The 15,159-nt window shown below is 42.1% G+C and overlaps 1 protein-coding gene across 2 annotated transcripts in view; it reads left to right on the top strand.

Moving 5' to 3' along the window:
• The first annotated feature begins 8,307 nt into the window (after window positions 1-8,307).
• The window catches only part of asap2b (ArfGAP with SH3 domain, ankyrin repeat and PH domain 2b), a 77,214-nt gene continuing 70,362 nt past the window's right edge, over window positions 8,308-15,159 (top strand). Inside the window, exon 1 of one of the 2 annotated variants that reach the window (XM_038270784.1) lies at window positions 8,308-8,681. In XM_038270784.1, coding sequence (XP_038126712.1) covers window positions 8,553-8,681 — 129 coding nt within the window. In that variant the 5' untranslated portion in view covers window positions 8,308-8,552. The remainder of the gene's footprint in view (window positions 8,682-15,159) is intronic. The other variant, XM_038270785.1, reaches the window with a different exon arrangement.

Raw genomic sequence — 15,159 nt, 5'->3', positions numbered from 1 at the left:
CGCTTCGTAAGAACAATAAGTCAGTCAGATCCCTCTTGCAGAGAGAGGTGGTGTCTGTTCCTGCTGTTCTATCATATTGGAACCGATTTGTGTCTGATGTCTCCTGGAAATACACTTGGCTGTTACCCAATCACTTTCTCCTCACTAACAAGGTGAAAGAAGTCTCATTCAAACTTATTCACAGGATTTATCCCGTAAAAGACTACCTAAAAAAGTTTAAACCTGATATTCCTGTGAACTGCACTTTTTGTAATCTTCTCCCAGAAACTGTAACACATTTGTTTTGGTTGTGTCCATACTCTAAGACATTTTGGTTACACTTTTGCAACTATGTGAATTCAAATATTATGAAAGATTTTCAGCTTCATTGGAAAAACATTTTATTTGGCTTTCAACTGCAAAATAAAATGTTTCCCAAACCTTTTCTTATCAATCTTTTAATTTTGTTGGCCAAATTTCACTTGCATAAATTTAAATTTCTAAAAAAAAAAACGGATTTTAAAGCTTATTTAATAGAAGTCAAACAATATTTTCATACAATTCATCTTTCTTCTCATCAGAAAGCTCAAAAAACCATAACAGTCTGTTCCCAACTAGAAATTCTAGACAATTTAATGTTGTAAAAGATATATTTATTTGTATAATACATACACATATATATATATGACACTCCCCAGCGCATATGTTTGTATAGTTGCTTGTTTATTTCCTCCTAACTGTACTTGTTTATTGTGACATACCCCCTGGCATATTTATTTGTTTGTTTGTTTGTTTGTTTATATATTGTTGTGTGACTTTAAGTGAAATAAAAAAAAAAATAAAAAAACCTACACCGGACAAGGCGGGTGAGCAGGAAGCAGCGCAGGTTTTAAAGAATGGTTGCCACAGCGCGCGCTGGAGAGAGGCGTGCACCGGAGCGAGGCAAAGAGGCGCGCACCGGTATTGCTGGAAAGAGGCGTGTGTTGGAGGTGACCTCACTAAGGCCAGCTACGCTGGAGAGGCCCACACGCACAGCGTGCCGGTGTAGGTACCAGATTGACTCGGGCTGCCAGATTGACTCGGGGGCCTGCGCCTTTTGAGATGCGTCAGAGCGTCCGCCATCTTAAATGTGGCAAATCTGCAGTTTCTCAGTCACTTAAACAGTATCAGAGGGACTTTAATCCCTGAATATACTTTGTGTTCGTAGTATTTTTGTTTTTGTAATATTACAAGTTTATTTTTTGTATCCCTTTAGCTTAATTCTCCTGAATTTATTTTCGTTACAAATGCAGACCGCGGGCTCAATGTAGTTTGTTTGAGTGGCGTTGCCATAATGTCACGTCATCGGGAGGCGCAAGGCCCATGGCGAATTCGGTGACGTCATCGGAAGGCGCAGGGACCATTGAGAATTTCTTCGTAAAATTGTCCGTTTACAAACCGCAATCCCGCTTTCGAATAAAACCTACACCCCGCTATAATTACTTTAGTAAGCTGTCCAGACCAATCAAAATGTTTTGCGCAATTGTGCAAACGTTAAAACAATTATGTATTGTGACGTCATCAAAAGGCGCAGGCCCCCGAGTCAATCTGGCAGCCCGAGTCAATCTGGTACCTACACCGGAAGGAGGACCCAACGCTGGGGTGGACCGTGCCCTCTATTGTGCCCGCCAAGGGCGCATCTTTTAATGGACCGCGCCATTGACCCATTGACTCTGCTCCCTTTATCACCTGCATTTTTATCTACCTTTTTCTATATTTTTCCTTTTACTTATTATTTTTTTAGAGCACTCTGTTTATAAATTATTTATTGAACTTTTAAACTATTAAAATGTTTAGAGCTCTGCTCACAATCGCCGCTGTCTGTTTTGCTTTATGGGTTTTTGTCAGATGATCGCACCTCTCGGGTGCCACAGACGCGCTTCACAAGCATCAGATACTGAATCAACCAATCAGAGACCTCTGACAGGGAGACAGACACAGCACTGCTGATGCAGAGTTCTATGATCACTCCTCTGAAATGGGGGAACCATGAAGGACCAGAGCGGATTGGGCAGCTTTCAGAGGCGGAGGCCTCGACGACCTGATGCTTAATCTGTCTCTGGGGATGTGAAATGTCACCTGGCTGGGGGGGAAGGAGTCTGAGCTTGTGCGGGAGTTGGAGCAATATTGGCTAGAAATAGTCGGGCTCACCTCCAAACATAGCATGGGCTCCTCTTCTATGGGGTGGCCTACGGGGAGAGGTAGAGGGTAGGGATGGGCCAGAACACACACATTAAGATTTCAACAAAGCATTTGGTGACACGCATACACAAGAGTCAGGAGAGTTTCTCCCATATTCCAGGGGAGGCAGGACAGGTGGAGTCTAAGTGGGCCATGTTATCTTTTTAAGCATTTACTGAAATAAACAGAAAACTTTCAAGGATAACGTTTTGCGGAGACTTTCTTACAAGCCTTGTGTGGCATAGAAGATAAATGTCCATTTTAATTTCATTTAAGTTTACACACGCTTGAATGCAGTTTTTAAACTGTATATAAAATAAACCAAAAAAGGAACAATGTTAACTATATATTATGTCTTTAGAAAAAAGATCTCTGTGAAAGCACATGTGTCTGAATCTGACTTTACTCACAATTGCAAAAGAAACAAAAAAAACAACAAAACAGAACTGAAAGGTTTAACAACTCTGGGAGTTTTTGGTCAGGAATTTTTTCACCCTGCGATGACATCTGTCATCTCAGGTGACTCATTTTTTTCTAAATTAAAAATCCCCTTAATGTGTGCAGACATGATAAATATATAAATATAATAGCTACAGAATCTGTAAAAATCCCTAAAAACACAAAACCAGCATACAGCGTCATAAACTAAGGTGAATATTTACTTTGCAGTCATGATATACATCACCATGCTGACTCTTGGTATATTTACATTATTAGAAACACAACAAACATGAGTGTGAAGAAATACAAAAATAGAATTTAACAACATTTCGAGAAATAAGCAGAAAACTGAAAACTCACAATTTGATCCTCATTCATCAAAAGTCTAGAATGTTTTGCTCAAGTCAGCGGAGAGTTTGGTTCAAGAATAACTAAGGAGGAAGTGAAGCTTTTAGTGGAGAAGTGTTTCATATCCATGTGCTCTATATCTACGTTCATCAACGTAGATATGAAAGAAATCATGTGACACGAGTTATTCCTTAGATCTGTTTTATCCAATTAGAATAGGTAGAATTTAGATATTTTAATTGTCTCTGGGAATTGTATTTCATTAAGCTACTTAAAGATCAACTTTTTTTTACTGAACTATTTAAATTATGTATAAAACAAACACTGAGGCTTTTGCTTTTTGTTTCTATGGCGCAATTAGCTTCGATCCAACACTGCTGAGGAGGAGGAGGTCAATGCATGGTCCTCATGTCCTGTTAGTCCATCTCTGTGAGGTTTGGCTGAACCTCAAACTGGATCAGATAATGATAATAGTGATCCAAAGGATCTTCTCGCAAATTTTTTTTTTTTCATTTTCATTTAGCCCTCTCCAGGCAGATGTTGCAGATTTGCAACAGCTAAATGCCACTTAGCAAATTACTCCACATCCATATTTTAAGAGCTTTTGTTACTCAGAAGTACAACAGAAGGACTTAGTTGCGCATTTGCAACAACAGTTTCTCTCCAGCTCACCAGATGGCGCTGCTGACTCACTTTCAACATGGCCGAGTCCTTGGTGTCACTGAAACAGATTTTCTAAGCACCAATTTCATGTAAGTATCACTACCAATTTCCATGATTTTGAAATCAATACTACATAAGATTTATCATGAATGTGTATAGATATGACACATGCCAGAGGCATCTTGATTTCAATGTTGTTGATTCGCAACGTTTGCCCAAACAAGTACCAATGGAAGCTACATGCTTTATATACTAGTTTGCCTATATTTTGAGCAACAGTTTAATAGAAACGGCATTCTCAAGAGGTTTTGAGATGACGGTGGAGAAAAACTTTGAGGAAAAGTTTTTTTTTTTTCAAGTTTTGTTTTGTTAATTTTTTGTTTGTGACATTCAATTAAAGTTAGCGTTCATATTTTGCTTGTAAAGTGAGGAGAATGGCGCTAGGCTTACCGCACCGTGACGTCACTGCCGGAAGATGGATGGGGGGAGGTGTTAATATATGTAGGCAAAAATGGCCGCTCCCAGACTCAGCGATTGTTACGAAAATTATTGTATTAGTATTGTAGTATTGTACTGTAAATGCCCCATTAGCGCTGTCGTTGGAGAACCATTCCATCCCCTTCAGTTTAGGTTTTAGCTCAAGCCTCTCTGTTGGAGAATGTTTTATGTATATGTGTATTATAATATAACTAGGTCAAGGTCATCAGAGTTGCAGTGTGTCTGTACAATGAAAATAGCTGCATGAGCTGGAACTCTGCAGAGAGGGAAAGCAAGAATACTTATTTAACAATGACCATCTGCCCTATTTACTAGAGGGCAAATATAACTCAAGTCACTTCAACTCAACCTCTCCTCCACTGTTGCATGGGAATGCCAGGTGTGCAATCTTTGCAACATGAACCACAGCCCTGAGCGTTGTGTGCGCTGCATAAAGTATACCAGTCACAAATGCAGGAAGGACTCACCTTGGGTTTGTAAAAACTGCTAAATGGGACAATTGTAGCTTCATATGTAGAGCTTTTCCTTGGGTGAAATAAATGTTACTCCAATGCTGAAGTCTAAGCTGAAATGTTGAATGACATGAAAAGGCGAGACAAGAAAAAATACAATTATTCTCTAAGTTTCTTTCACATTGTGAGCTTTGCAATATAAATGAGTCTGTTGGTGAATGGACAATATAAATAGGCTCTGCCTTGCCTTGTTGGAAAAGCTGGTTATGACCTGTTCTCAGCTCAGGAACTAGGACCCGTATGATACCTGGTTGATTGATAGGTTTGCCTAAATAAAAGATTTAGATATGACTTATTAAATATATTCCCGCAAAAAGGTCTGATGTTGCAGGGGCAGGTAATAAAAAGTGTTTGGAACATGCTCTTGTTCTGATGCCAGTTTGTTTCAGCCTTTATCCAGTCTCATGTAGAAGGGCTGCTCATATCACAGGTTATTTGCATTACAACAAGGACAGTTAGCAAGGTAGAGTGAAAACACAAACTTAAAGAGGGGAGGGGGGCTTGCAGGATAACCAAAATTCTCTGGGACTTTTACTGCTAATGATTAATTAATGATTAATTACCTGTTTGGATGTTGCTTTTATTGTGAAAACCCTTTTGTTTTGACCTGTTGAATGAACCCTCATCATGCAGGAGCATAATTAGAGGTCTGACTATCTGGGCACCATGACCTTTGTCAAGTTAAGTGAATCATTCACTGAGTTCCTTTATCAATTTGACCATAAAACATATGGTTTACCTGGATACTCCCCTCTCTTAACCTCTTACACCCTCAGGGGGTATAAATAAATTTCTGCGTGACAAAAACACACAAAAGTAAATCACTTATAGCCTCAAAGCTATTAGATTTAAGAAGAAACTTTTGGTACCTCTGTAAAGGTAAGATGTCATAGAATGGTTTTCTGGTGTCAGCACCATTGTAGCTTTGACCCTGCCTGAAATATTAGGGACAAAATACAAAATATTTTGCATTTTTTGAACCTCGACAAAATTTTCTTTGAAATAAACATTGCAAAACACTACCAAAATATTATTTATAGCACAAAAAAGTAGTACAGACTTTTAAATCTAAATGTTGTGTACAAATACACCAAATTTGGACTCAATCAGATGAATCATATTTATTTTAGAATGGTATTAGTGAGAAATTTCTTAGGCGGAGAGGCCATTTTGGCACATGTATCCAAAAATGTCACCAAACTGTGCCAAATGTGTTTTTTACATCAATACTGGAGGTTTGGTAAAATTATGAGGTCACGTAGCAGCTGGACCCACCGGTGGGTCCGTAGGGTTCTAGGGGTTAAACAGTGACTCTGCAGCTCATTAATAAAAAATATTCCTCTAAACTTTGGGGGCGAATCTGAGGAACATCAGTTTATAGAAGTCTGACAGTTAAATTCTAATAGATACATTTTAGAGTGAATTCCAAGTTTTTTTAAACAGGTTCGTGCTTCCAGCTCTGTGGGAACAGTTCATTGACAGCAGGCTTTTAGCTAGGAATATTTAGTGACTTTTCAGACCCCTCTAGCACTTTTACTGAAAAAAGCACCTAGCCCCAAATCTAGCGATTTTTTTCTGCTAGTGGAGACTTTGGCGACAACATCTTAAAGCAGCGAACTCTGCTCTCCAGAGCAAGTAGATTGGTAACCCCGCCTCCTGCTCTCCTCTATCTTGTCTGCTTTCATGTCATGATGGTGAGATGATGCCTCATGAGGCGTTGAACCGTTTGGCCAAATTGCTTCAACGATCCCCACAGTTCATGAGGCTTCATGTGAACATGTCACCACCTACTGGTGGAGTGCAGAACTACAGTTAGTAAATAAATTAGATTTATTTGCTATTGTTTTTCTTGTTTTCTCCCATTAAAGTTCCTTTGGAATTGTTAATGGTTGGTGAGTGTGTTTTTTTGTGTGTAAAATGTCTTAGAAGAGAACAATCGTTTAAGGTGCACAGTTTTTCTGCCATTTCAGCGAAATAAGTTCAAGCAGACAGTGAAAGTGTTTGTGCAAATTGGGCAATGATTAGCAAAATAAAAGGTGTTGGTCATTTTAATTCAAACATATTAGTTTTCCAACAGTTTTGGCTAAACCAATCAAGCTAATTTGGCAGTGTTCAATTCAATTCAATTAAATTCTATTCAGTTTATTTCTATAGCTCCAATTCACAACACATCTCATCTCAAGGCACTTTCCAGTTCAACCAGATCATCCAGTCAGAAAGTTTTCTATCTAAGGAAAACCAGCTGATTGCATCGACTCATTGACTCTTCAGCAATCCCTCACACTTAGCATGCTTGTAGCGACAGTGGAGAGGAAAAACTCCCTTTGAACAGGAAGAAACCTCCAGCAGAACCAGGCTCAGTGTGAGCGGCCATCTGCTGAGGCCCACTGGGGTTCAAGGAGACAGAAGCAGACATAGAAAAAGAAGCATAGATACAAAAGGCAACTGTAAAAGGCGGGAAAACACACAGCCAGGCAGACGAGCTCAGAGCCAGCTCCCATGTCAGAGGATGAAGAGAGCACATCCAGTTAGTCACAGTCAGAGAAACAGGACTACACTGGAAAACAGGCCAAGCTCCAACATCTAGAAACAAAGGTGTTGATGGCAGCAGCACAGCTGATATTTCTCTCCAGGATGGAGTCACAGCCAAACAGGAACAGACCAGATGAAGCTACTATGAGAAAAAGCAGAGAGAGCAGAACGTTAGAGATTGAACTAACAGATTCTGCAGAGTGGGAGAATAGAGATAGAATGAAGCAGAATGATGAAAAAGGGGTCCCTATGTCCTCCAGCAGTCTAAGCTATAGGCTATTTCTAGATGTTGGAGATCGGCCTGTTTTCCAGTGTAGACCCGTTTCTCTGACTGTGACTAACTGGATATGCTCTCTTCATCCTCTGACATGGGAGCTGGCTCGGAGCTCACTTAGCTGATATTATCACGATATTGCAATATCACTATATATTGCTATATTTTCCCCTGCTGTCAAAATTAAATTTACAGATAAAAAAATCTAGTGCTATATGTTCATCAGACGATTTTGATCATTTACTGCAAAAAAATCGATACTAGGAACTTAAAGATTTATATTATGTTGGGCAGGCAAAAATCACAATGTATCACCGAAATGTTTTTTTTTTTTTCTACACCGTGAGTCTGCCTGTCTGTGTGTTTCCTGTGGAGCTGGTTGACAGTTGCCTTTTGTATCTATGCTTCTTTTTCTATGTCTGCTTCTGTCTCCTTGAACCCCAGTGGGCCTCAGCAGATGGCCGCTCACACTGAGCCTGGTTCTGCTGGAGGTTTCTTCCTGTTAAAAGGGAGTTTTTCCTCTCCACTGTCGCTACAAGCATGCTTAGTGTGAGGGATTGCTGAAGAGTCAATGAGTCGATGCAATCAGCTGGTTTTCCTTAGATAGAAAACTTTCTGACTGGATGATCTGGTGAACTGGAAAGATGACATGATGTGAATTGGCGCTATAGAAATAATTGAACTGAAAAGGCAGAAGTTTGCGCATCCACCGCTAAGGGGAGCGCATGGCCCATGCATGCAGACATCATCTGATCAAACCGGTAAAGCGGAGCTTTAGCCGTAGCCCTCCCATTGGGCGTGTTTGGTTCCAGGAAGCAGCAGCAGCAGCGGGCTGCTGTCCCTCCGTGTCTCCGCCCTGCTCGGTGTTTCCTCAGGTGCGGCAGCAGCTGGACGCGCAGAGGAATGTTTGCGCCTCAAACATGGACTCCGCGTTTCTCCCCAGCGTGACGTTAGCAGAACCTGGTCGATGTTCGAGGCTCCTGCTATGATGATCGCTGTTTCCGGACAACTTTGAAGCCTTCCAGGTGTTGCAGGTGTATTTTTTTTTTTTTTTTTTACCCAGGGGTCTTTTCTGACGCCTCACCATGCCGGCGGATCAGATCAGCGTCACGGAGTTTGTTAATGAGACCAATGAGGACTACAAAGCTCCGACCACCTCCAGCTTCTCCACCCGGATGTCCCACTGCAGGAACACAGTGGGAGCTCTGGAGGAGGTGGGCTCACACACTCACGACCTGATCACCATCATGGGATCATAGTTTGACAGAAAAGCCTTTCAGAGTTTAATGATTGAACCCTTTAAGATGCAACCTGCTGCTACTTCCTGCTCTCAGAACAACTGATTTCACTCTGAGTTGTTTTTATTCAGTTTATCAAGTTGGAGGAGTTGTTGCAGATCTGTAAGCAGACTCATGTTTTTCATGCTGAAAAAGAGGAACAGAGAGCAGCACTTCCTCCTGATGAGGCTGCAGTTGCCTCTCAGCCTGCTGCCTGTGGAGGAGTTGTGCAACTCTGTGATGATGAGGCTCATTTTTAGGTTTTTTTTAGATGCAGATTAAATAGAATCTTTATGTCTTAAAGCTGGGGTCTCCTTCATGTTGTGGCATAATGATCTTCTTTGGGGCCCCTTGCTGAGATCCTGCTTTTCCCATCCTTTATTCATTTTCCCCCTGCTTTTTTATTGTCATTACATTGTCAGAACCCATCCCCCTGGGGAGCAGTGGGCTGCCATTGTGGGGCACCCGTGGGGACTCAGGAGCTCTGGATTCCAACCACTAGGCCGCCACCACAGGCAGGTTTAAGAAATTTGGGGCCCTAGGCAAAGACAGGCAGGGGGCCCCTCTGAATGGAGAAGACAACACATAAAACAGACCCATTCTACAGATAGAGAAATGTTAATAGAATAGACATCCATTATCTGTTCTAGGTTGTGTCCCTCTCTTCTTGTCCCTTTTCTTCTTGTTTTCCTCTCTATGTTTTGTACTCAGCTGACTTTTCATGCTGTCTCTAAAGGAATGAAAGATTTTTTCCAAGCACTAAGCTCACTTAGCTGATTGCTCCTTCCTGTGTTTCCAAAAAGGCCAAAGTAAATAACCCAGTCCTTCTTTTCACTGTAGACAAGCCATGATCTGCTTATCTGTTCTCCATTTTTCATTTGGATGAAATAATAGCTGCATGAATCATGACAGCAGACAAGATAGAGGAGAGCAGGAGGCGGGGTTACCAATCTACTCGCTCTGGAGAGCAGAGTTCGCTGCTTTTAGATGTTGTCTCCAAAGTCTCCAGTAGCAGAAAAAAGTCTCTAGATTTGGCGCTAGGAGCTTTTTAGAAATCAAAGTGCTAGAGGGGTCTGAAAAGTGGCTAAATATAGCGGCTAAAGCGCTAAGTTGGCAACACTGCTCTTTGCATGGTTTGTTTTCAAATGGTTTGCTGCTGTCTGTTTGGACCTTTCTGAACATGTGCAGCAAATGGACTGATCCAATATGGAGGACACTGAAGGGGGGGGGCTGAGACACACTTAATATTATCAGCATTCTGATTTTTCTAGTAATCCCATTGATTTTCCACTTGAGGAGTTCTGATAGAGAATATTGACAGAGGAAAAAAAAAATGTTTTACCTTGAATGCAAAATGTTTGTATATTTTTTTTATTTTATTTTGATATAATTCCTGCTCTAAGTGGGTCACTCTGTCAGCTAAAGGCGTTTTACAGTCTCTATACTTCAGTTAACGATTAATCAATTACTGAATTAGTTGACATTATTTCATTAACCGATTAATCCATTTTATTGTTTCAACCCTATATCGGATGAATAGTCATGTAAGTCTTTGAATCTCATAGTTTTATTTTATTTAAACTTAAATTTAGATTATAAAAAAATGTTTTTGGTTCTGGGCTCAGTTTGGGTCAGAAACAGCCCGTTGGCTCCCTGTTAGTCGAAGGAATTCACTGTCGCTGCTGGTCAGGCAGGAACCATGTGGACCGCCCTCGTCTTCAGACCTGCTTGCGTTTTATTGTTTCTTTCCAGGAACTGAACAAGCTGAAGCAGCATCCAGTTTGTCAGCTCCTTAGATCGAAATCTGACCTCTTTTAAAAATTAGATGTTCAGAAACCGTCGGTTCATTTGATCCAGGAGTAAAAACATGTTTGCTTACCGCAGATTGTGATGACAGAGTGTTAACATCGTACTGCTGGAAACATTTAGTGCTTTTCTGAAAACAGCTGTCCAGGAAATCCTTCAAATGGAACTAAAAAGTAGATTTCCCACACATTAAAGCAGTAAAACAGTCCCAGACCATCATACCACCACCGCCCTGTTTGGCTGTATGTAGGATGTTAAGGTTTTGTTTTTTTGTTTGTTTGTTTTGTTAAATTCCACATGTCTGTTAGAGGGGCATCTTTGCCTGGTACCCCTTTCTCTCTATCTATTACCCCAAGCTGAGACTGATCTGAGCTCAGATCAGTTAACCAGGCCGAGCTCGGTTCTGACGACCGTTTACACATCCTGCTATATCGGTTCCTCGACTCCTCGCCTCCTAGTGACGATCTGCGGTATTACTGCCAGTATTGAAGGAGGAAATCAAGCAGTTGGTGGCGGTAATGCACCAAAAGTTGTTTGCCAACCGCCATAAAACACAAGAAGAAGAAGACGAAGAAGGAGGGAATCAAGCAAATCCAAATGGCGGCGCCCGGCACATTCAGAAAGTTATGCTTCATTATTGTTGCTGTACTACTACGCCAACTACTGGAATGGAGTGTGAATCGCGATGTGCAGCCAGACGGAGATGACGCGTTCTGCTCATGCGCTCTTGTTATCAGAGAACCGAGCCAGGGAAAAACCGAGCCAAGCCCACCTCTGGAACTGGTCTGCAGTTAGCTCGGTCCGGTTGTGTCTAGCTCGGTTCAGTTCAGTTTGCTTTCCATTTACACACCATAAGTTATCTCAGTTACTGAGCTCGGACCGGTCTCTGCACGGTTTTTCAAGGGTAGTGTAAATGGGGTAATTGTTGAGTCATGACCTTTGACCCCACAAATGCCTGCAGAGCTTTAGGCCTGGTTTTATGCACAGAAAGCAGGTCGTCTGCATGTGTGTCATAGTGAACGCAGATATGTCCCCGCCCCCTCCGCAGAAACTCTGGTGCTTCTCCCAAAAATTGTAGGTGACCGCAGACAGTAGGCCTCTGATTGGTCAAATCTACTACACACTATGCGAATTTCCTGTTTGGTACCTTACCGGCTTGTTTTGTTTGTATGACCGCCATTTTGGAAAACGACTCGAAGAAGTGAGGAAGCACCCACATCTGTACGACTCTCGTTCTCCACACCACAAGGACAGCCCTCGTTGACAGCGCCATCGTTGTTGAATGACCACCGAAACCGGAAGACAACTCACCACCCACCACCCCCATAATCCTAGCTAGTTCCTCAATGTCCATCTTGCGTTGTGGCGTGGAATAACATAGCGCAGACCAGGCTTCAAAATTGGGCTTAATTAAAAAATATCTGTGACGAGCTTACTGCGACACACTGCTGCGGGGAGGATAAACAGCCCTTTAGATATTCTGGGTTCTTCTGGGACTTCCTGAATGGGAAGGTTCTCCACTGTTCCATGTTTGTCCATTTTACTGATTACGTTTCTCTAGAGTCTGAAGGCCTTAAGGCTGATATAAACTTCGAAACCAGATCATCTGCATAGGTGTCGCAGTGAACGCAGAGACGTCCCCGCGCCCTCCTCAGACACTCTGCTGCACCTCCCAAATTGTAGGCGACCGCAGACAATGCCGCAGACAGGAGGCCTCTTATCTCCTTTTTGGTTCCTTACCGGCTTGTTTTGTTTGTATGACCGCCATTGCTAGACCAGCTAGAAGAGAGAACGCTGCGACCCTTTTTCCACCTGGATCCCGGCTCTTTTTGGCCCTCATGTCCCTCCGTTGTCGCGCAAACTTGCCCCCACTTCCTCAAAGCCTCGGCCGTATCTAAAGCCACAGCTAGGCCGTACCTAGAGCCGCAGCTAGGCCGTATGTAGAGCCGCGGCTAGGCCGTACGTAGAGCCGCGGCTAGGCCGTACGTAGAGCCGCGGCTAGGCCGTACCTAGAGCCGCGGCTAGGCCGTACCTAGAGCCACGGCTAGGCCGTACGTAGAGCCACGGCTAGGCCGTACGTAAAGCCACGGCTAGGTCGTACCTAGAGCCACGGCTAGGCCGTACGTAGAGCCACGGCTAGGCCGTACGTAGAGCCACGGCTGGCCGTACGTAAAGCCGCGGCTAGGCCGTACCTAGAGCCACGGCTAGGCCGTACCTAGAGCCACGGCTAGGTCGTACGTAAAGCCACGGCTAGGCCGTATCTAGAGTCACAGCTAGTTCCTGATTGTCCCTGTTGCGTTGTGGCGTGGAATATAGTGCAGACCACCCTTCAAAATTGAGAATAAATCAAAAAATTGTCAGCGTCATACCTGCGACAAGCTCACTGCGACACTCTGCTGCGGGGCGTATAACCAGCCCTTTAGAAATGATCAACAGATGTCACTGACGTTGTTTCTCATCTAATTTTGTGCGTCTTCAGTTGGGGCATCAGGCGTTCCTTTTTAAGAGCATTTAGCCAACATCCTGTTATCAGACGGACTGTTTTCAAGCAGCAGTTTCTACAGGTCTGATGGTAATCAGGTCTGGGTACGGTGAGGGAGACTGAACCACAAACCAATGTAAATCAAACTGTTTATCCAAGTAGGGGATTACTTCAAAATACCATTCAGCATTATGTCTTCATTCCCGTTCCTTTGTCCTTTTTTTTTTAGCTGTATTTCCCCTCTGTAGACGACTGAGCAGATAATTATTTGAGCAGGTACCCGTCGACACCTGATGTCTCTGTAGACGGCTCCACTTCCTGTCCAGAAATGACCACAGCACATCTACAGCGGCCCCACCCTCATCTCTAAGGGGAATGGGAGCCTGTTCTGGTTTCTCTTCTCTAGTTTTGCTTATTTGTGCTCCAGTTAGAAGCAGGTCTGTAGATGTTTTCCTCTCTGGTGCTTTTTGCTTTTCTCTTGCATCTTTATGGTTAAATTCCCCCGAGTTATTTTTGAGACTCTCGACCTGCACGGATGTCATTGTAGCTTTTTTAGGCTCCTGTCAAAGCAGCGGTCTGAGCAAACTTTGAATGATTTCTACTACTTATTGCAGATTCTTTCCCCGTATGTAAGAGTTTATCTCTCTCTTGCTACTTTTTTGCCACTGATGCGTTAAAAGAGCTCAGCCATGGCTGTTTTTTAAAATTTGTCATTCTGACCAATATAGACCACCCTCTCTTTGACGTATCTGTCATGTTCAGCTTGATTGTGTTTGGTATCTTTATTTATTTTTTTGGTTTGTTAGTACGTTTATTTGCTCTAAACTTCACATCCTTGTAGTTTAGCTTATTTTTGGACCTGTTGTTTCCTGTGTTTATGTCGTTTCTTCAACATGTCTTGCACTTCTGGGCTCTTACACCCAGACTTGGCTGAAACCACCTGCTGTGGGTTATTTTTTTTCATATACTTTATATAGTATATTATATGAAAAAGATTAAACCTGATTAATATCTTTTTTAAAAAAAGGGGTGCGACCGTCCAAGCAGAGAATGAACAATGATTGATTGAAAAGCTAAAGAAAAAAACATTTTATAGAAAGAGACAAATTTTAAACAATGAGCCTTTGTATGAACAAAATATTAATCCAAAAATATTTATGTTGGGGTGCTCATGTTGCCTTCTATTGTTTAATTCTTTCATCCATCGGGCAAAGCAGATGCTTTTGTAAGAAGCTTTAGGCTCTGCTTTCAGGGACAAAGATATGAAGAACATATTTTATTCGTTTCGTAAAGAAATTCAGGCATCTTCTCGGAAGAAATCCACTTCCCTAGGCGTTGGAAAACTGCCTGAACCTGTTTCCCTGTTTGACCCGTTTGATGGTTTCTTGTTGGTGTTGGAGGAGATTCTGAACGCTAACGAGATTTTTTTTGGAACAGTTTTAGTTTTCCTGATTTGATTTGAGAAGAATTTAGGAAATAAAGAAATACTTTATTTATATAAGCTGTGAGTCATTCACAGAGCAAAACACCAGTTCTCTGCTGAAGGAAATGTGCAGGAATTTTATATTTTTAATGTCGACATCAGTCAAAAATCAAAAGTGAGTGAAGCCACAGGTTGAAACACTTTTTTTTTTTCTCCTCTTGCATGTCGGGAACCCTCCTCCCAGTAGATCGGAGTTAGATCGAGTCCGGACATGAGTCCCGCCAAGATCCTCCCTCCGGTTTCAGATTATTTTCGTCTCCCTGCTAAATCTCTCCACGTTTTAATTGTCGTATTTCTCCATTTTTCTGCCGCTCTCCTCTTTTCTTCCCTCTCCGCTGTTAAAACCGCCTTCCTGTCACGACTCGTCTGCTTGAAGGGATCTGAGTAACACCAACTCATCGACGTCTCATTCTTTTTCAGACTATAGTAAACAGACAACCTGCTCCATGAATTTACCTCATCAGTCCGTGCAGTTTTGTTTTTTTCACAGATTTTCTCCTGCAGATTTAAACATTAACCATTTTTGGAATTCAAAATACAAAAAGGCAGCTTGATTGGTTTCATTTGACTCTCAATAGATTGAATAAAACATTTTTTCAGCTAATACTCATCAGTTCCTGTGACTGAGTTTATATCTTGTGTCA

The sequence above is a fragment of the Cyprinodon tularosa genome, unplaced genomic scaffold (assembly GCF_016077235.1).
Source record: "Cyprinodon tularosa strain WSP-4 unplaced genomic scaffold, ASM1607723v1 ctg777, whole genome shotgun sequence".
In the NCBI taxonomy this organism is placed as follows: domain Eukaryota; kingdom Metazoa; phylum Chordata; class Actinopteri; order Cyprinodontiformes; family Cyprinodontidae; genus Cyprinodon; species Cyprinodon tularosa.
This window is presented reverse-complemented; position numbering and strand designations above follow the sequence as displayed.